The sequence below is a fragment of the Malaclemys terrapin genome, chromosome 1, assembly GCF_027887155.1.
Source record: "Malaclemys terrapin pileata isolate rMalTer1 chromosome 1, rMalTer1.hap1, whole genome shotgun sequence".
Classification (NCBI taxonomy): Eukaryota; Metazoa; Chordata; order Testudines; family Emydidae; genus Malaclemys; species Malaclemys terrapin.
Genome location: NC_071505.1, coordinates 236,369,670 through 236,391,444, shown reverse-complemented (window position 1 = coordinate 236,391,444; position 21,775 = coordinate 236,369,670). Strand labels below are relative to the sequence as shown.

Sequence of the window (21,775 nt, the reverse complement as noted above, 5' to 3'; positions counted from 1 at the left end):
TAGAAATGTAACCTGCTTCTGACTAATAATCCTCTTGTTATGAAATGCTGCCTTCAGCAGCTGGGGAAGAAGCAGGCTTCCTGCTAGGGCTGGCAATACTAGTCAGTAACACAGCAGAACCCGACTCTCTTTAGTACAGTGTTGAAGTTTTCCAAGCTGCCTCTTCCATTGTGGCTCTTTGCTTATCCTCGTTCCCCAAAACTGATACCTGCATTTATTTAGGGAAGGGCCTGTGGAAAAGGTGCTGAGACTCTGCCCCCGTAAGTTCCCACAAAGCTGGAGCCTTGGAGCAGAAAAGCAATGTTAGGGTTCTACTGTAGCAACTGGGGGAATCTGCTTATTAATTTCTCCCTGTACTAGTGAGGTGCTGGAGAGGCTCTCAAGATTCTCCTCAACAATCCAAAGATTGTTCTGGGTTGAAGGGGGTTACAGGCAGTTTCTACTGCAGTAAAAATTGGAAATGCAGCCAAGGAGCAGCTCCTGTGCCTCCTAGCATGAGAGTACGTAATGTTGTGTTGCCCCCACATTGCTGGATAGTTAACATACTGTTGAAAAATGGAATATGAATTATTAACAGTCCACTTAGATAGGGTCTGTGGGCTTAAATGCTAGCTTTCACACAAAGACATGTTCTCTGCCTTTTCAGAGCATTTACAAGCAAAATAAGATGTACAAATTCAAGGCAAGGTGGCTGAGGGTAATATCTTTTATTGGAGCAACTTCCGTTGGTGAGAGACAAGTTTGCAAGGTACACAGAGCTCTTCTTCAGGTCTGGAAAAGGTAATCATAGTGTCACTGCTAATTACAAGGTGGGGCAGATTGTCCTGTGACCGCAGAGGTGTCAGTTGCCCCTTCATTTTAACTGGTGTCCTGTAACCTCTTGTGCTTAACAGTCTGTCTCACCTTGTATTTAGCTGTGACACTCTACTTACTTTTTCAGACCTGAAGAAAAGCTCTGTGTAGCTTAAAAGCTTGTCTCTCTCACCATCAGAAGTTGCTCAAATAAAAATAAATTACCTTACCCACCTTGTCTCTCTGATATCCTGGGACCAACCTGGCTACAGCAGTGCTGCAAAAAATACCAGGCAAGACACGTGAAGACAGTTCAGAACAGAGTGGGTGTGGGGATTATCGAAGAAGTGGGTTCGGAGGAGAGAAGGAGGAGTGAGAGGGTGCTTAGCAGCTGGGGACAAGAGACTCTAGGCATAGGGCAGTATTTAAAAAAAAAAAAAAAAAGCCATGCAGCAGAATGAGAGGAGTAGATGAAGGGAGGAGTAAGGCAAAAGGATTGGGAAGAGCATAGGAGGCATGAGAAGGAATGAGAGTAGCCAGGGAAGGGGTGAGTAAGGCCATGTCTACACTACCACTTATGTCGGCAAAACTTATGTTGCTCAATGTTCTAAATAAAGAACCTGAGCTACCGAAGTTTCCCTGTCATAAGTGGTTGTGTTTACAGCACTGTGTCGGCAGAAGAGCTTCTCCTGCTGAAATAGCTACTACCGCTCATTTGGGGTGGTTTAATTATGTCGACGGGAGAGCTCTCTCCCATCAGCATAGAGCAGCTACACAAGCGATCTTTCAGCGGCGCAGCTGCTTCAGTACAGCTGTGGTGCTGTGAGGTCTGTCGTGTAGATGAAGTCTTAGATCATGCTTGTGTTTGAAGACAAGGAGCTTGAATTTAGGGAGTAAGAGATGGGGAGCTCAGGGAGGAGAGGGAGTCACGAAGCGGTGAGGTGACATGGTCAGAGAGGAGGAAGATAACTTGGGTAGCATTTTGAACAGAATGAGTAGGTAGACCGTAAGGCAGAGAGAAGATTTACAGCAGTCCAGGTGAGAGATGACCAGTGCTTGGACAAGGTGTCTAGCAAAAAAGAAAATATGCCAACTACTATGGAATACTCCTCCTTACTGTAGTCTCTCATTCCAGACTGCACACACAAAGGCAGACCGCTGATTCATCCCTACTATGTTTACCCTTTATCTACATTGTCCAGGCTTAAATGTTCAATTTAATAAATTGTCATTTTATATTAAAACATCTCCTATGAAACAATAGGTCTTAATTAATATCCTACAGCGTGTGGTCCTCCTAATTGTTAGCAAAGGCCATCTAAATGGCTGTCTTCTTTCTCATGATTTCTTCTATATTTTTTGCCTTGATAGATGATATTTATGAAGTTCCATCGCAAAACCTTCCTGTTGAGGAAGTTAAATCTTGGAAAGTTTCCCTGCCAGTTGGCATTCCTTGTGGGAAACCTAGCAGAGGAAGGTGGAAAATGTTTAGCTAAATTTATCATCTCTGCTGTGTGAGGCGACATGCAGTCTTTGATGTTTACAGATCTCAGGTTTTGTGATAATGAGATTTGTACTTGAATTTTCTTTTTCTTCCTTCACGCTCTGCTCTTTTTGTTCACTGTTGCCTCTCTTCCCAGCAGGGCACTGAAAAGAGCACATCATGCCTTCTTTACCTGTTACCTATCCTGTTCAATGAGTGACTGGCAGGAGCTATCTTGTGGGGTGGCTACTTTTTCCCTAGTAGTGCTGTTTTACAACTTGCCTCTTTTCCTTGCACTTTTTTGGTCTCATGTCGTTATGACGCACAACTGCAGCTTTTTTGGAGTAGTGGAGCTCAACAAGCATTTTGCCTGAAGCAAACTGCCAGAGACTAAAATCACGTTTTTGGAGTTCGTAGGTGCACCTGGTACTTAATAAGAATAAATTGTATTGCTTTTTAAAGAAATTCATCATGTTTCAAAGCTTAATCTATTTACCCACCTCTCTCCAAAACTGGAGACATTCTCATTTTAGGTTTGTCAAGCAGTGTTAAAACAACCAAAACCAGACTCCTTTGTTGTCAGACATCTTGATTATTACAAAAGCCTTCATGAGTAGGGTATCAAATTAAAGGTCACATAACCTCCTCCCAAAGGCACATACGTGTGTATGTGTGTGTGTGTGTGTGTGAGAGAGAGAGAGAGAGAGAGCGAGCGAGCATGTGTTTGTTGGGAGAGGCAGGAGAGTTAAACCTTAAATCAAAAATGAGCCACATCCAGACAGGGCAGTAAGAAGCTTTGTTGTATTTTTTCTGCTTTGAAAGTCAGACCAGCATTTGTCTGCAGAGAACTTGTATTCAGATCTTGAAAACTAAAAGTACTAAAAACAACTACTTAAAATAGTATTACTTTTGTTTCCTCTAGTTATGCCTTGAAATGTAACATCTTATTGACCTATTTGCTACTAATAGTTTTCATTTGTGACTTCAGAAACTTAATTTCTTTTAATGCACTATGACACAACTGCATTTAATTTTTTTTTTAGTTAGTTTCTTTCACAATTTCTTCTATGTGGTTTTTAATTAGCTCTTTTTACTTTTCTAGGTGCCACTTTAGAGGAGATAAATCAGCACTGGGAGTGGCTGGAGCAAAACTTACTCCATACTTTGTCTGTTTTTGATAATAAAGAAGATATTGTTAGTTTTGTCAAAGGGAAAGTAAAGGTAAGAAAAGTTGTCTTGCTTTCATCTTTCCCCTGCCCACTAGTAAAGGAATTGGTAGAAATAACTCTTGATATTGTGGAACTATACCAGTCTACCAACTGTTTGTGTCCATATTAGCTTTTGCCCATCTAGACAATATTTTTGATAAATGAGTGACTTTGCAGCTATATTTATTCTGAACACAATTATATTTGTCATGAAATGTACATAGCTTTCTTTTTCAAGTCTTGATTTCCACATTCCATATCAGTGGTCTCATTAGTTTGTTGTCATCCCGCATTGGAAAGAGTTGGAAAGTATGTCTACACAATATTTTCATTTCTGATATCCACATACCTAGGTGCTTACTAGCTATGGTGAAAAATACCTGTGCCATCATGCCTCAGGAACCTACAGGAATAACAGCTGTGTAGTCTGTCATGGGCTGTAGTTGATTGGCAGTACATTACATTTACCTTTCAATTTAATACTTGCAGGGCCTGATTTTCAGAGGTGCTGAGTGCTTGCACCTGCAACTGAAGTCAGTGGGAGCTGCAGGTTCTTAATACCTCTGCAAATGAGGTGTATAGCTTCATCTTTCTCGTGTCCATTATACATTCTTTCTCATTCTGGCTTCACTCCAATTTTCTTTCCTGTAATAGATCATGATGTATTGTTTCTTGAGTTTTCTTCCATATCTGTTTATTCTCTTTTCTTGATCCTACACTAAGCACACAGTGTGTTCCTATAATTGTGTAGCTTCTCCCTTTTCTTTTCCTGCTTCCTTCCTCTCCGCTGATCTGTCTCTCTCATGCTTTCCTAACACATCCCATCAGTCTCTCCTATCTACATCTATCCATGCACGCACTATCTCACACTCATCCGCTTACTCAAGATTGAAAATTACACCAGACACATAACTGACAGATAACTGAACCTACACGCACAAGATCCAGGTGTAAGATGTGATGGGTCCCACTGTCCAGGGGCAGTGCTTATGTGAGAAGCCAGCCTTGAGATATATATATATCTCTCTCTCTCTCTCACACTCACACACACACACACACACACACACACACACACACACACACACACACACACACACACACTTGGAAGGGGGAAGTTGCTTGGATTTCTAAGAGGGTACTGCCTCTGCACCCATGCTCAAGGGGCTTTTAATTTGTAAAGGGTAGTCAACACAGAAATGCTCTGACACCCTAGATTACTAAGGCCCTACCAAATTCATGGCCATGAAAAACGTGTCATGGACCGTGAAATCTGGTCTCCTTCTGTGAAATCTGGTCTTTTGTGTGCTTTTACCCTATACTATATAGATTTCACGGGGGAGACCAGTGTTTCTCAAATTGGGGGTCCTGACCCAAAAGCAGTGCCCTGCCAGCAGCAGTGCAGAAGCAAGGGTGACAATACCATACCATGCCGTCCTTCCTTCTGCGCTGCTGCTGGCGGTGGCTCTGCCTTCAGAGCTGGGCTCCTGGCCAGCAGCCACCGCTCTCCAGATAGCCAGTGCCACTGCCAGCAGCAGCAGTGAAGAAATAAGGGTAGCAGTACTGCAGCCAGTAGCGTAGCTAGGGGGGTGCAGGGGAAGCAGCCGCTTCTCCTCAGCACATTTTCCAAAAGCGGTGCCTTAGTTAGGGGTTACCATGGCGCCAGCGGGCGGGGCCCACACTCCCCTCTGAAGCTTGACCTGCTGGGCCGGTGCTGGGCTCCTGCAGGCAAGAGGGGGCAGCATGGCCGGAGGAGTTATGGGGAGAGGGCGGCACGGCCGGAGGAGCCATGGGGGGAGAGGCAGTGCGGCCGGAGGAGCGAGGTGGGGCGCAGCATGGCAGCCCACAGCGCGGCCGGAGGAGCCATGGGGGGCGGGTGCAGCACGGCACGGCCGGAGGAGCCATGTGGGGGCTGTGGAGGCGGCACGGAACGGCCGGAGGAGCCAGCCAAGGGGGGGAGGGGGCGCGGAGTGGCCAGAGGAGGAGCCAAGGGGGCATGGCCAGAGGAGGAGCCAAGGGAGGGCACCTTTTTAATGTTTGCTCCCCCTGCTCTTAGGACCTGGCTACACCACTGACTGCAGCTCCCCCTCCCCCTCCCCGTAATAACCTTGTGACCCCCACTCACAACTCCTTTTTGGGTCAGGACCCTCCAATAACAACACTGAAATTTCAGATTTAACTAGCTGAAATCATGAAATGTACTATTTTTAAAATTCTATGACGGTGAAATTGACCAAAATGGACCATGAATTTGGTAGGGCCCTATAGATTACAGTACATGAATCTCTAGCATCAGTGATATCATTGGTCTTGGACTGCAGTTAAACTCTTGATTATCTGTGATGTTACAGAAATAAAGATAAAATTCTATCCAGGGACTCAAGACCATTCAAAACATCTGTGTTTAAAAGACTAGCTCCAAATAGTCTGTTGCTGTATCTAAATTTTATCCCTAAATGGGGGAAAATGACACCATCACCTACTTGATCCTTGATGCAACATCTGTAAACGTGCTGAGAAGTTTTTCTTTTTTTAAATTCCTATTTCTGGCAGTAGTTCAGTGATTTATCTTTCCTTACTACACCCTGTACATCCAAGTTCTCTGAAAGGCTTGAATAAAACTCACATCTTTTAATAATTTTGTGACCATGAAAGTGAGAGCAGGACACCTAGAATTCTGCAGGTTTCAAACTGAATAATGGGACCATATTTTTATTGTTACATCAGCTCTCTGGTCTTTGCTATAGACATCTGGCATATGGGATTACAGTATTCCAGTAGGACTGATTTGTATTTTGTAGCACCTGAAGTAAATTTGCATTTAGCCAAGCAATTTGCATTTAACTGTCTTTCTCTACTCCTTATTTATTGTGGAGCTGTAATGAAAAGACATAGCACTTAATTATTTCAAGTCTTTAAAAATAGTTAAAAGCTTATTACAGGTTATCGTATACTTCACTGTACTGTTTCTTGGTAATATTGCTGATCAATATAAAAATTTGGTACTGTAGCTTTGTGCTATGTAAGTCAAATTAAATCTTCTACAGCCATCATATGCTGAGTGAAATTCCAATAATGTTTATTGCCTTCTCTGGGTTATTTGAAATAATCATGGTGATCAAAGCAAGCCATTATTGGTATCAAGCTTTTAAATATAAATTGTAGTTTGAACAATATTTTTCAGTTATAACTTGGGACCAAAAAGAAGACTGGGTTGGGAAGTGTGGGGAAACAGACTGCAAATACTAAGTAAATGTCTTATAACTTGCACATCAACTTGGATACCTTTCTAAGAGAGAATCAGGATTTAAAAAATGTACTGATGGCTTGTAATAACTAGTTTGGGCAAACTACCAGTTTGCCGTAATATATTATCTTGTCATTGAATCAGGCATTGATAGCAGAAGAGACCAGGAGTAAAGTAGCAGAGCAGGAGGAGGATCCTGAGAAGTTTCGAGAGGCACTAGTGAAATTTGAAGCCAGATTTAACTTCCCTGAAGCAGAGAAGTTAATTACCTATTATTCATGCTGCTGCTGGAAGGGTAAAGTTCCTCGTCAAGGCTGGCTTTATCTGAGCATCAATCACCTCTGTTTTTATTCCTTCTTCCTAGGCAAAGAATGTAAGTGTGAACATATAAAAACTGTTATCCCTATACCCTATGCAGACTTGTAAACATACATATCACTTTTTGGGTAATTTTTAAGTTGATGTATTTAAATCTAATCTTCTTCTATGGTATTTGGCTAATGCAACAGTGAAGAGTTCTGAAACTTGTTTTGTTTGGATCAACTATCTTGTTAAATTTGAGTGTATTTGCTTTTAAAAATTCTACGTTGTCATGTGTCATCCATTTTTATATTTTATTTACAACAAACTGTTTTCTTATTAGTATTATACATAGATAATTGCTTTAAACTGTTGGTTTTTTAAATGTGAAGTGGACCGTGGTGGTAATTGTATGATGGAAGTCAGGAAAACAGTCTGCTCTAAAAGCGTGCTAAATAGTTTAGGCCCCAAAGTAGATCTGCCTTAAAATGTATCTGATGTGACAGATTCTTAAATACCTATTTTTAATAGTAATTCAGAAACAGTCCCTCCCCCATCGGTGTGTACATTCACACACACAAAAATAGCCACTGTTAATAGCTGCAGTTAGTACAGAGACAGCAAAGGAAGTGTAAGTTGGCTAAAAAAAAAAACCAACCCTGTTCTTAGAACTACGTGACATCAATTATGCACTTTAAAGTAATATGAGTAGTAAACATAACACAGCTGTGTCTTGTGCTCCATGTGACGAGGTGGAAGGGGAAAACCAGTATTTTCAAATAAAAAGGAATGAAATTTTGTTTTTTCAAGCTTCTGAACAAATTTTACAGATAAAACAAACAACTCCCAAATATCTTAAAACGTTTGTTTTTCCTTTTCAACCTTTAAATCTTTCACAGAAGTGACAAGTTAAAGTTTTAAGAATGGCTTGAAAAATTTACCAGATAATCACTACTACTAAGCCATTCCAAAAGATATGGTCCCATGTTTCCAATGGAGCCCCAGGGAGCGTTCTTATGTGATGCCCTCCATACCCAGTCTTGGATGATGGAAATTATAAACGAAGACAACCTTTTAACTGTTTTTTTCTTTTCAGGGTGTGTGTGTCTTCTCCTTAACAGGATTATGCTTTTGAGTAACACTGTAGGGATTCCTGTAAATCCTACCACAACTCCAGCAGGAACAGTAGAATGAAACTTTGTTCATTATACTCTAATGATCAGGGAGGCTTTACTGTTTATGTATAGAAGAGTTATTTTGTCAAGTCAAATTGTGATCATGTGGTTATTCAAATATTATATTTATAGATTAAAGCTGAATTAGAGTACAGTAAAATATGCAAAATATTAACTCTTAATTTCTAGGATTTAATACATGCCCTCTCCCAATTAGATGTCTCTTTTCCTTTCTATTTTATTAGAACCCAGTTATCATGTTGCACTTGCAACTTCTGCTGATTATAATACAGAAGTTGCATGTGGCTTCGAAAAATGTCGCTGTTGTTTTGATGCATAGTTAGCTCAGTCTCTGTTTAAATATCTTGTTGATTGTCCACTAATACATGATGAACATATGAAATCCTCTGCACACAATAAAATGGATTATTACAAATCAAAGTAGAAAGGGAAAAAATGCCTTACTATTATTCACAAAGCTTCATTTATGTATTACTGGAGATTATTGAAGGATAATGAAGGGCCACTATCAAATATTATACTACATAACCAGAAATAGCCCCTTATCTTTGCTAGTAACACTTTATTAAAATGCAAAATTGAAATAAATATAATTTACTTTACATTTATGTTCATTTTTCATCTTGGACAGTGAAAATAAACTACTCATTCACTTTTGTTTATAATCTGTTTCACTTCCTGGTTCTCATGCATTAATTAGGCTCATGCTTGGGAAAGTAAATAAAAAAGCAAAACAGTTTTCATTAACATTTTTTTTTCTCTTGAAGAATATACTGTATTCCTCCCCCTTGTCCCCAAAAACCCCAAAACAAAACAACAACAAAAACCCCAACACACCACCCCAGGATTGCTGGAACAATGTGTATAGTGGGGGAGCTGAGAGCCATTGAACCAAACTGTAAACTCTCTATATAATGGAAACCACTGCAGCACCCCCCGCAGCTCTAGTTCTAGCACCTGTGCCCCAACCCTTCCTAAATTTTGGTCCTAAATAGGGCTGTTGATTAATCACAGTTAACTCACGTGATTAACTCAAAAAATTAATTGCGATTAATCGCACTGTTAAACAATAGAATACCAATTGAAATTTATTAAATATTTTGGATGTTTTTCTACATTTTTATATATATTGTATTCTGTGTTGTAATTGAAATCAAAGTGTATATTATTCTTGATTACAAATATTTTCACTGTGAAAGATTAACAAAAGAAATAGTATTTTTCAATTCACCTCATACAAGTACTGTAATGCAATCTTTGTGTCCTGGAAGTGCAACTTACAAATGTAGACTTTTTGTTACATAACTGCTCTCAAAAACAAAACAATGTAAAACTTCAGAGCCTACAAGTCCACTCAGTCCTGCTTCTTGTTCAGCCAATCACTAAGACAAACAAGTTTGGTTATATTTACAAGAGCTAATGCTACCCTCTTTTTATTTACAATGTCATCAGAAAGTGAGAACAGTCATTTGCATGGCACTTTTGTAGCCAGCATTGCAAGGTATTTACATGTCAGATATGCTAAACATTCATATGCCCCTTCATGCTTCACCCACCATTCCAGAGGACATGCTTCCATGCTGATGACGCTTATTAAAAAAATAATACATTAATTAAATTTGTGACTGAACTCCTTGGGGGAGAATTTTATGTGCCCTGCTGTTTTAACCATTCTGCCATACATTTCATGTTATAGCATTCTCGGATGATGACCCAGCACATGTTGTTCATTTTAAGAACACTTTCACTACAGATTTGGCAAAACGCGAAGAAGGTACCAAAGTGAGATTTCTAAAGATAGCTACAGCATTTGACCCAAGGTTTAAGATTCTGAAGTGTCTTCCAAAATCTGAGAGGGATGAGGTATGGAGCATGCTTTCAAAAGTCTTAAAAGAGCAACACTCCGATGAGGAAACTACAGGACCTGAACCACCAAAAAAGAAAATCAGCCTTCTGCTGGTGGCGTCTGACTCAGCTAATGAAAATGAACATGCATCGGTCCGCAGGGCTTTGGATTGTTACGATCAGAACTAGTCATCAGCATGGACATATGTCTGCTGGAAGGGTGGTTGAAGCATAAAGGGACATGAATCTTTAGTGCATCTGGCACGTAAATATCTTGTGACGCCGGCTACAACAGTGCCATGAGAATGTCTGTTCTCATTTTCAAGTGACATTGTAAACAAGAAGTGGGCAGTATTATCTCCTGCAAATGTAAACAAACTTGTTTGTCTGAGTGATTGGCTGAACAAGAAGTAAGACTGAGTGGACTCGCAGGCTCTAAAGTTTTACATTGTTGTATTTTTGAATGCAGTTATTTCCTGTACATAAGTCTACATTTGTAAGTTCAACTTTTATGATAGAGAGATTGCACTACAGTACTTGTATTAGGTGAACTGAAAAATATTTTTTTGTTTTTTTTACAGTCCTATACTTGTAATCAAAATAAATATAAAGTGAGCACTCTACACTTTATAGTCTGTGCTATAATTGAAATCAATATATTTGAAAATGTAGAAAACATCCAAAAATATTTAAATAAATGGTATTCTATTATTGTTTAACAGTGCGATTTAATTTTTTTAATCACTTGACAGCCCTAGTCCTAAACTTACTTGATGGTGTCTAGTGTTGAAATTCTTTTTTTTCTCATCTCTGATATGGGTGACAGACACGATTTGCAACTCTTTGTCATGTTTGTCAACTGACATACTGAATAGTTCATAAATAATTATACTTATGAATGATTGTTAATATTGGAGAACTTGACACTTATTGTGAAGCAAGGAATTTGTTATCCTGGTTTTCATGTCATAGTCACTAAGGACTAGATCTGCAAAGGGGACTTAGCCTCAGTGTTCAAATACCTAACTTAACCCTGCTGCCTCATGACAGCCACAGCCCGGCGTTAGGCACCCAGGCTCCCTATACAGTGTGTGGGGAGAGTTAAGTGCTGAAAAATGGGATCTGCAAAAGCCAACAGGGTGAGTGGAGAGCTGCTTAAGCTAGCCAATAGGTCACACTCCTCTCCTTGGCATTTCCTATCTAAGTGCCTAAGTCTGGGTCAGAGGGAGGCACCTATTTCTGCTTGCAAGGCCGTCGAGAGCGGGTTCGAGCCCCGGTGAAAAATTTTTTTCGGGCCCCCCAGCAAGGGCAGATCGGCTAAACAGGGCCGACGAGGGGTGGGGAGCCAGTCCCCGGGCCCCGGTAATTTGTACCGGCTTCCCCCGCCTCTCATCGGCCCTGTCTGCTTGGGATCCACAGTCAGGAACCTTCTCATGGAATTTGGCACCTAAGCCCTTCCTTACAAAAAAACAGGAAGTGACGTCTGCCTTTAGCTCAGAGCACTCAGCTAGCATGTAAGAGACCCCTCTGCCTGATTTGAAGCAGGGATTTGAATCCATATCTCCCACCTCTCAATAGAGTGCCCTAGTCACTAGGCTGTGGGATATTCTGGGGTAGGTGGCGCTCAGTCTTCGGTGACTAATTATTTTTACATGGTGGAATGGCTTCAACAAGAGAAATATTCCACTGTGTACAAATTTTAGCATTGGAACAGGGAATTGAACTCGGGTCTCCCACATCCCAGGTGAGCCACTGGGCTATAGAGTTAATTTCAGTCTTTCTCTGGCTTAGTTCCCACTTGGGCTTAGGCATGAAGTTGGCACCTGGGCGCCAGGACTAAAGCGCCTGTGCTTATGCCCAGCAGCAGATTATTAGGTATCTTAGGGACTTTACTGGTGGAAACGTAGCCACCTATAGGATTAGGCAACAGCTGAATGGAGTTTTTTAGCATCTACGTTTTGGATTTAGGCAGCTAAAGTGGCAGTTAGGCTAGATCCACAAAGGTATTTAAGGAATGCTACTTAAAATGCCTAAGTCTTACGGCTTTAGAAAATAATGCCAATAGAACATGGTTCTTGCACTTTCTCAAACACAACTGCTGGGAGAAACAAAACACGAATTACAAAACCGAAAGAGAAAAGTCTTGGCAGTTATTTTAATTCTCTTTTATTGAAATGCTTCAGTGCTGTTGGATGAACAGAAATATGGGCAAAGTGCTAAATCTTCTGGGTCTGCTACTTGATCAAAAAATCCTTGTTTTATTTCTGGTGATGTTAGTGAGTTTTAGGTGAAGTCACAGTACTTTGAAACGAGAAGGGCACTTACACTGAAACATGTTCGAAGATACTCAAAGGAGGGACATCAATCAAAAGATTTAGAATTTTGCAAGGTTGGCATGTTCAGTTTCTTAAAGGACTACTGTCAAGTTTTCATAGTTTTTAATTAAGTTTTCATTGTTCCTAAACTTTGAAAATATGTTATCTTTTGCCACTAGTTTTGACCTTTTTTGTAATTTGGCATGCTCCTCCTGTTTCATACAGAATATAAACCAGTGGTGGGCAACCTGCGGGCCGCATGCAGCTCATCAGGGTAATCTGATTGCGGGCCGTGAGACGTTTTGCTGATGTTGACCGTCCGCAGGGACAGCCACCTGCAGCTCCCAGTGGCCACAGTTCACTGTTCCCGGCCAATGGGAGCTGCGGGAGGCGGCGCAGGTCGCAGGGATGTGCTGGCTGCTGTTTCCCGCGGCTCCCATTGGCTGGGAACAGGGAACTGTGGCCACTGGGAGCTGTGGGGGGGCGGGAGGGGAGAGGGGGCCGTGACGGTCAACCTCAGCAAAATGTCTCACGGCCTGCAATCAGATTACCCTGATGGGCCGCATGCGGCCTGCAGGTTGCCCACCACTGATAAAAGCCGTTATGTCTTACTTGGCTGGCATGTTTGACAACAGCATTAGTAATAACATTAGTACAACTCTAGATAACTAGTCTTTAGTCCCTTGGTTGTCTGGCTCTGCTGAACTAAAATATTCTATGGTCATTCATAAACAATTTGTGTGACATTAGTATGCTACATTTAAATAGGAAAAGTTAGAATCAGGGAACACTTTTGACAGGATTATGGTTATAGAATAATACAGTAAACTCACTCAGGCTCTTTTATAAATGTAATTAATTATCATGGACATGGTTTTATATAACAAAACAATCAAATCAAGACAAGGCTTTACATTATTGCCTTTTTATGACCTTATTAGCAACAAGAGATTGGCCTGCGATATTGGTAGAGTAGTCCTTATGTTCATTGGTGACGAGAGTCCTGGGTGAGCTTCCAGGTTAACTCAGGTGGAAAATCTAATTTATTTTCAAGTGCTTTTCAGTAAATAGTAGCCAGATTGTTAGTCTCCTTCCATAATCATCCAATATGCGCTGATCCTTTTTCTCTTCTTTGGGTAGTGACAGATGATTTAACAGAATGTCAATATCAAAAACCCTATCTTGTACTCCTTCTTAGTTGTAATTGGACTTTGTCACATTCAATTAAATGTTTCTGGACAAAATTTACAGCTGTCAGTTATTTAAAAAAATTAAAATGGGAAGATTAAATTAATATGCATAGTAATTTTCTTGAGAGATCTATTTATGGGTGACATTGCAGCCTTCTTCAGATTTCCATTGGTAACAGTTATACTGTGTGTGTGTGTGGCCTTTATATTTCATATGTGTTATTTCTAACTCTTCTTTTTTACCTCATTATACTATATAGGTAATAGAAATGGGTCTCTCAAGCCGGACACAGACAGAAATGTACACATTTATTTTCTGATGACATTGTCCCCACAGTAGTTAAATTAGAGTAATTTGTGAGCCTTGAGTTTTATTACTGTTTTCTGGTGATCTTTGTAGCCTTGTTAAGGGGTGGTGTCAGTGTCTTCCTCATCAAAGGAGACTTCTGATATATAGATCTATAAATTTATATATATGAAACTGTTAGCTCAGTATTTATGCCACATAATAGGTGAGAGGACCATACTGTAGAGTGCACTGCTGAATTCCCTAGTACAACCATTTACACGTTGTGTTGCGTAGTCATCCAGTTTACTTCTGTTTCCAGACTCTGGGCTTAGTTTCCAGCCAAAAACCATCCAGTCTGGAAGTAAGCTAGCCTGCTGCTTCCCTGAAACTATCCAAGTGAGTAGGAGACCAAGTTCTCACCTTTCTCATAGCCTACTTCCAGTAGGGTAGATGGCCCTGAAACCTTTCCTCACGTTCTTGCCACCCCCTAGTGAATGAAACATAACCTGCTTTGTGGGGAGAGGACTCCTGTCAATGTTACTTGATGATTTAGTGTCTTTCATGAAAACTAAGAGAGACTTAAGAGGGCAATCCCTCAAACGAGAAGCTTTCTGCCTAGAACATGGGAGAATGAATAGTGGGTACATATTAGGCATTTATGTTTTTTGTTTTTGTTTTTTTTAATATACAGAAGAATATTTTTCTTCCCCTTTATACCTGTTTAAAGTCCATTCTGAATTTTAATATGTTTGCATATTTCTGAAGTCTGTGAAAAGTTTAAACTCAGTTCCTAAGAGGTTTTTGCTCTTTTTCAATGGCAGTAAAACTCCTAGTTCCCTGGGTTGATGTCCAGAAACTGGAAAGAACCTCCAATGTCTTTATGACTGATATCATCCGTATCACCACTTCAAGTAAAGAACGAGACTTCTCCATGTTCCTTAATATTGATGAGGCATTCAGGATAATGGAGCAGCTGGCAGACGTAACGCTCCGAAGGCTACTAGATAATGAGATCTTTGAACTGGATCCAGGTCTCCAGGATCCTACTCAGATTACAAAAAGGTAAAAAGCAAAGTTCTTGCTTATGCAAGAAGAATTATAGAAGTACATTTCCCATTTTTCAGTATTTTATTAGCTTGGTGGTAATTAAATATTGAACAACTGTGTCTTGAGGAAAAAACAGATTTTATAATATTTTCGATCTTCTAAAATACAATTTTTCAGTGTGTATGCCACTCGTCTGGAGTAGGTATTCAAGTCACACACCTACATTTTCTGTATTTTCTGAAGCAACATCACTCCTTTTTTTTGTCTTTTAAAAGTACCATTTAATTGCCCAAAAGTAAATTCCAGTAAGCGAGAATTCCAACTGCTGTGAACAACAGCACTCTTTGTTATGCTCTTTGTTCTGTGTAAGCGTTCCAAGTGCTGATAACATGGTAATTATTGCTTGTGGTCCCATCCTAATGAACTTCTGACAGACGGAAAGTCCCTACTTCTATTATTCTCATAGTTGATTTAACAGGGAGTCCTGGGAATCAAAACTGTAGTGAGAGATTCATATGCGATTGTCTGTACTACACTTTGCCTTTCATTCCAAATAATCCCTATATGGATTCCTCACCCACCACTGAAATGAGGTTAACTCTGAGGGGAGGAAAGCGGTAGCCATTCGGTGCCAGTAACACTACACAAGACACACACGCGCGCACACTCATGCTCTCTTGCTCTCTCTTTTAAGGAAAGTGAAACTGCAGAAGGAATTTTAGGTGGGCAGAATATAATGACCAAAGTTGGAATTTACCTAGGACACCCTTGTTGACATCATGGGGTCAAATACTTCTAGTCTGGGGGTCATTCCAGGCATGTAGGTTGTGGTTTTCCCAATTATACATCCAAGTCCCTTGACCCTGCAGTCAGAACTGTACACCCTCATAAATATAGACCACTCATGCTACATGAATGAATGATTTGTGAATGGTTTCTAGGTGGGGAGAAGAGGTTCTGCTGATGAGAATACAGGTGTCCAATGACTGTTTTCCGTTATTAATATGCTTCGGTTTTGGTGGCCATTTCTGCAATGATGCTAAAATTACAACCCCTTTTCCAAATTCTTGTGAATAGTGCTATAGGATCTTTAATAGCAGATGAAGATTCCTATACACTATTATTTTTCCCAAGCATTTTAAATTTACACTTAATAGGTGAAGTCCTGGCTCCATTGAAGTCACTGGGGCTAGGATTGTGCCTATTATGTCATTGAAGAATATATTTTGAGCAGTCTGTAAATTTAATGAAGGCAGTAAGCAGTAAAACTTACTTATATACGCCTATTCAGTGATATTCAGTGATGCCAGAGGTTTCTTTAAACTAGAAGATTTGGGCCAGATTTTTAAAAAGTGCTTAAAAGGATATTGTTGAGGTTTTTGTTTTTTTAAAACAAGACTTTGCCTTGGTAATCGTGTGTGTGTGTATGTGCGTGCTCTTACTCTGAAGAGTTAGTTGTATTTCTAAACCCTCTTTCTGCTTTCCACTCCCTCTCCTGCCCCCCACCCCCGCCTCTAAACAAACGAGTTCCTCCGAACCTCATCTTTCGGACTAAAAATATATTGTCTTGAAGTAAAGAAACTAATGCACAGGAGCTATGACACAAATTGCACACCAGTTTTTTTTCTGGGGGATTCCTAATTTGTAATTTTTAAGTTCTCCTTTTCCCACCAAAAGACTCCTTGAATTAAAAATCTTAATTGAAACAAAAGTTAACACCCTCCACCCCCACAGAAGTAAATATTGCACTTAATAGACCTCTGATATACTGTAGTGGCAAGACCTTCAGACGAATCAAACTACAAATTGTTTTCTGAATCGAGTTTGAAAAGAAGTATGTATATTAATGAACCAGCAATAGGAGCACAAATCATCCCACACCTATAATCACACAGTTTTTCCCCTCCCCTCCCCTCCCCTCCTTTCTCTTTTCTAAAAAAAAAAAAAAAAAAATGAGAGAAGAAATAGTTTGCAAGAGAATTCCTGAGCCTTACATTCTGTAAACATGCTGGCGAGTGGTAACTTGAGAGTGTGAGCAGAAAGGAAAATACAAAGATGTTGAAATCCCATTTCCTGTACTCAGGTTAGACAGGTAGTGGCTAGCTAGGTAGGTTGGTACTTTGATGTAGTATGATTCAGCAAGTTTGTTTTTTGAATAGTGGATAAACGAGTTGCTAATTCTGACATATTTGGGTTGGAGTGACTTGTTTTTTCATTGTTGTAATGGTTCAGGGAATACTAGTTCTCACTTAATTTTAACTTGTGTTCTCTCCTTAACATTCCCTTTTTTGCCTTGGAAGCAAATATTAGAATGTATTCTAACGCAATGCCAGAATCAATGTAATAGGCCATATCAGGATGTATACAAATTGATTTAAAATAAAAAGTCTGATTTCTCCCTCTGCCCCCCCCCCCCCCCCAATATAAGTTAATCTTTTGGGAAAAAATAATTTAAAAATTTTAAAATGTATGTTCAAAGCAAAATTTATATAATCTATTACAATAATTTAAATTAAATTTAAATAATAGTTAAGCGGTAGGTGTTTGCTGCCAAAGTTTAAAAAAAATCAAACCACTGAACTGGTTGAAGTCACTGGCTAAGCACCTGGAACCAGGGTTTGTTGACATTCTAAATCATCTTTTGACACCAGTAGCCTCTTCTGCAGGTTTAGAGAGAATATTTTCTTCATTTAAGATTATTCAACTAGTTCAGTTTAAGGACTAGTCCACTCATAGTTGAGAAACCAATTGAGAGTTGAAAAAGCAGGGGAGCTTGTTTTTCCTTTTTCCAGTCTATGAATAAAAATGAGATGAGCGAATGAGACTTACTAGTTCTAAAATCTTGAAGGACAATGTGACCAGAAAAAACAGTTCAAATCACTAACTGCAGTTACTTCCTTTATTTAGTAAATCCATTAGTTTTAAATGCAAAACATGTTTTGATAAACTATTTTTCTTACATATCCAGTACATCTAAGATCATTTTTACTAATAAAATAAAACAATTTTAAAGTGTTATTTTTGTGCATTCCAGTTGAATTCCAATTTCCATCCAAATGCAGCTTTACACAAATCATGAGTAAAAAAAAAAAAAAAATTAATCTTGTAAATGAGAAACATCATTCACCGTTTTCTAACAGAAGAATATGTAAAAATTAAGAATCTGAATAAATGTATATTAAGCTATAAATAAATGTGTACCCTCCTGGTTAGCAAAAAAGAGGAGCAAATTACACCAATCAATGAGAATTAATCTTTAAGAAAATAACTTAAAAAGTACAAATGCAAAACGAGATTAAAATTGATATTTAAATCATGGTTTCCTGCCTGATGATTTTTAAACCATGATTAAAATCAATTATTTAAATCACTTTAATTTAAATGAGTCCACCCTGGGCCATATACACCTCTACCCTGATATAACACTGTCCTTGGGAGCCAAAAAAATCTTACTGCGTTATAGGTGAAACCACGTTATATCGAACTTGCTTTGATCCGCCGGAGCGCGCAGCCCTGTCCCCCCGGAGCGCTGCTCGTGATATATTGGGTCGTGTTATATTGGGGGTACAGGTGTATTATAAAAATGACGCCTTTACACTCCTCCCCCCCCCCCCATTAGTATTTTTTTTATACTTGTTGATGGGTTGGACACTACATTTCAGGGAGGGTTGTGGCAATTCTTTTTAAAAGATGCCTTCATTTCTCTGGAAAAATGAGAACTTGTGTGGAAGATCATCATATCCTATATAAACTACACATGGAAAATAGAAGCTTATAATTATAATTCATATTTCAGAGTCTCCTGTTGTCATCTTGCTGAAAAGTAATATAGGGCCCAACCTTGCAACCCTTTACTCATGTAGGTAGTTCTGTAATTTCAATGGGACTACATGTGTAGGGGCTGCTGAATCACATAGGCGCCAACTTTCCCTGGCGCCGATGGGTGCTCGCGTGCCACCGCTCTGACTCCACCCTTTCCTCGCCGTGCCCCCATTCCAACCCCTCCCCCAAAATCCCTGCCCCAACTCCGCCCCCTCCCTGCCCCATTGGACCACTTCCCCAAATTCTGGCCCCAGCCCCGCCTCTTCCCCAAACGTGCTGCGTTCCCCCTCCTCCCAGCTGCGCGAAACAGCTGTTTCGCGGCGCAAGCACTGGGAGCTAGGGGGGAAAAGCGGGCACGCAGCGTGCTCAGGGGAGGAGGCGGAGGTGAGCTGGGCGGGGAGCTGCCAGTGGGTGCTGAGCACCCACCAATTTTTCCCTCTGGGTGCTTCAGCCCCAGAGCTGGAGCAATATCGGGGCCTAGTGTCAAAGCAGATTATTGGGGCCTAGTGTCAAAGCAGATAGTAAATCAGTTTCCTTCCTTCTTAATGTAATGATGATGATCATAGACATGGATTACAAAGGGATTAATGGCCATTTAAGCACACTCAAAAGCAAAGTGAAGCTGAGGGGCAGTTGATAACCACAAAAGGCCTTTATTGCAAATGCAGTTCAGTGCCATGAACTACACTGTTACATAAGATAACTCTCTTATCCAAAGAGATTAGATTTTCTTTCTTTGTGAGGGTTTGAAAATGCTGTTTTACTGCTTTCTTTGATTTTCTGCTTCCATCTCATTCAGGATGTGTAGAGGACAAACACTTCTTGAGGAAATGGCCTGAGTGGAAATGTAATTGGGTGCATACGGTGCCAATAAGATTTGAAGAGGATAATAATTTGTCTGGGCTGTTACTGTCTTAAATCCTTTTTCTTGTTGTGTAGTGATGAGTTACCAATCCATAGAATTTGAAGCAAAATATTTAAAGCAAAAAAGTTCTTTTGATTGTTAAGCCAGTGTCAGAGCTGAATGGAAACTGGTTGATGAAATAGCTTGCATCACAAGTGTTGCTTTCATCCATGTGATTGCTTCTGACAGGGAGGCTCAGAATATCAATGTGTTTTGAATAAAACGACAATCTTTTACAAATACTTCCCAGTTTATACATATCAGGTACTTCTCACCCCACGGAATGAAAAAATAGTGAGTAACCTTTCTCTAAAAGTGAGAAGTCATCTAGCTACTTACCAACAGAACATTGTCATTTAGATGTTTTATTCTGTAGTTACCTGTTGTTTTAGTTCTTTGAATATGAACAGGCAGTGACTCAACAAAACTGAGATCCTGCCAATATGACCCTTGTTGGTTTTAAAATACAGAAAACACATTTGACAGCGAGGATACAGTCTGAAATGTTGAAGTACTGTCCAGGAATTGTTTTTGTCAGCCATATGTGTATTATTTCCTTTAAGTAAAAGACTTTTAAAAGGTAACTTTTAGGTCACATATAGATGATCATAGTTCAGTCTTACTAGTCACTCAATGTGCTGGAAACAAAGATAATCCTAGAATCCAACAAGGTGCAAGTTGGGAACCCAGGTTAAAAAAAAAAAAAAAGGGGGGGGGGGAGCGCAGAGTAGTCTGCTGATTGCCCTGGAAAATAGGGAACAAAACAACTTTTTTTTTCTTCCTTTTCTCTTTTTGGGGGTATATTTTTCTTAACTTTCATCATATCTTCTCACTGGTACATATAAAAATAATGCTACTTGTTTTAGTTGCCTGTTGATTCATAAATATGGAACTGCCAGTACCAGAAAGAAAAGAGGTGAGTTGCTTGAGTTTAGCAGCCCCAGCAGGTTGGGACATCACACTCATGTTTCAGTGCTGGAGGCGTTTTGAAACTCAGAATGGAATCTTTGGAATCCCTTTTTTTTTTTTTTTTTTTTAATTAGGAAGGGGAAGATAATCTAGACAACAAGTTCTTTAGTACAGGGAACTTAGCTTGTTTGCCAAACACTGTTCATGCTTCTCTGTAAATAATAAACCTTGACAGTGTCCATATATCAGCATAGGCCATGCCTCAGTGCTTGGGTCCACCACCTTAATTGAGTCATTTTAACTTGTCTCCAGGGTAATATTGTATTTATTACTGGCAAACTTACAGCTGATATCATGGGCCCATAGATCTCAATCTTTGCTGTATCACATTTAAAGGGTTACCTTTCCTGTTTCAGCAACTAACTTTAGAGGTACCTTTTTTTAACTGCCATAGATATTTTACATGCTGTACTTTTGTTGGGATATATTTATGAGGGCACACAGTTGCTGAGAAGCGGAAATGCATAGCATTTCTCTTTGGGTAACCGAATTCTGCTCTTCTGTTCCACTTGTGATTCTTTTCATATAAGTTTTCACCTCAGCCCACAGTGATGTGAGTACTGACTGCATTTCATTCTTGTGCTGCCATTTGTTCTCTTTCCCAGATCCCACAAAGCTGACCTCCATCTCAGCACCTTTTTTTAGAGCAGTGGTGGGTAAGGTGTGGTCTCCTGGTGCCGCTGTCTGATCTTGCTTCATGAGTCATTCCGAACAGGCAATGCCAGTGATGTTAGGATTGGCATCCTTCCCTAATGACAGGAAGCTACTGTTATGTCTATATGTAAACTGCTACAGTGGCACAGTTGCAGCGCTGCATTTTTGCCACTGTAGAGCTTCAGTGTAGAACAGTGATACTCAGACCTCAGGGGTTCAGGAGCCAAATTAGCAATCAACATTACCCAAAAGAGCCACAGTAATGAGAATTCATTGTTTCGTATACTGGGGTTCTATGTATTCATACTTAAACCATATGACAGGGGAACTATTTAGCTTTTATTTTTTTATATATATATAATCTCACAGCAAAATGACTGACCAAGTATTATTATTTTATCAGCTACAATTGGTTAATAACATAGTAACATAGATTGATTAATAACTTAGATTGGTTAATAATTAAATCACAGAGTGTTTTAATATGTGCTATAAAGAGCTGCAGGAGACGCATTAA

At 39.9% G+C, this 21,775-nt stretch overlaps 1 protein-coding gene across 2 annotated transcripts in view; it reads left to right on the top strand.

Moving 5' to 3' along the window:
• TBC1D8 (TBC1 domain family member 8) overlaps positions 1–21,775 on the top strand; it is an 84,736-nt gene that overhangs the window by 32,026 nt on the left and 30,935 nt on the right. For both annotated transcript variants that reach the window (XM_054009843.1, XM_054009852.1), the window contains exons 3-5: positions 3,378–3,496; positions 6,872–7,100; positions 14,684–14,924. In XM_054009843.1, coding sequence (XP_053865818.1) covers positions 3,378–3,496; positions 6,872–7,100; positions 14,684–14,924 — 589 coding nt within the window. The remainder of the gene's footprint in view (positions 1–3,377; positions 3,497–6,871; positions 7,101–14,683; positions 14,925–21,775) is intronic.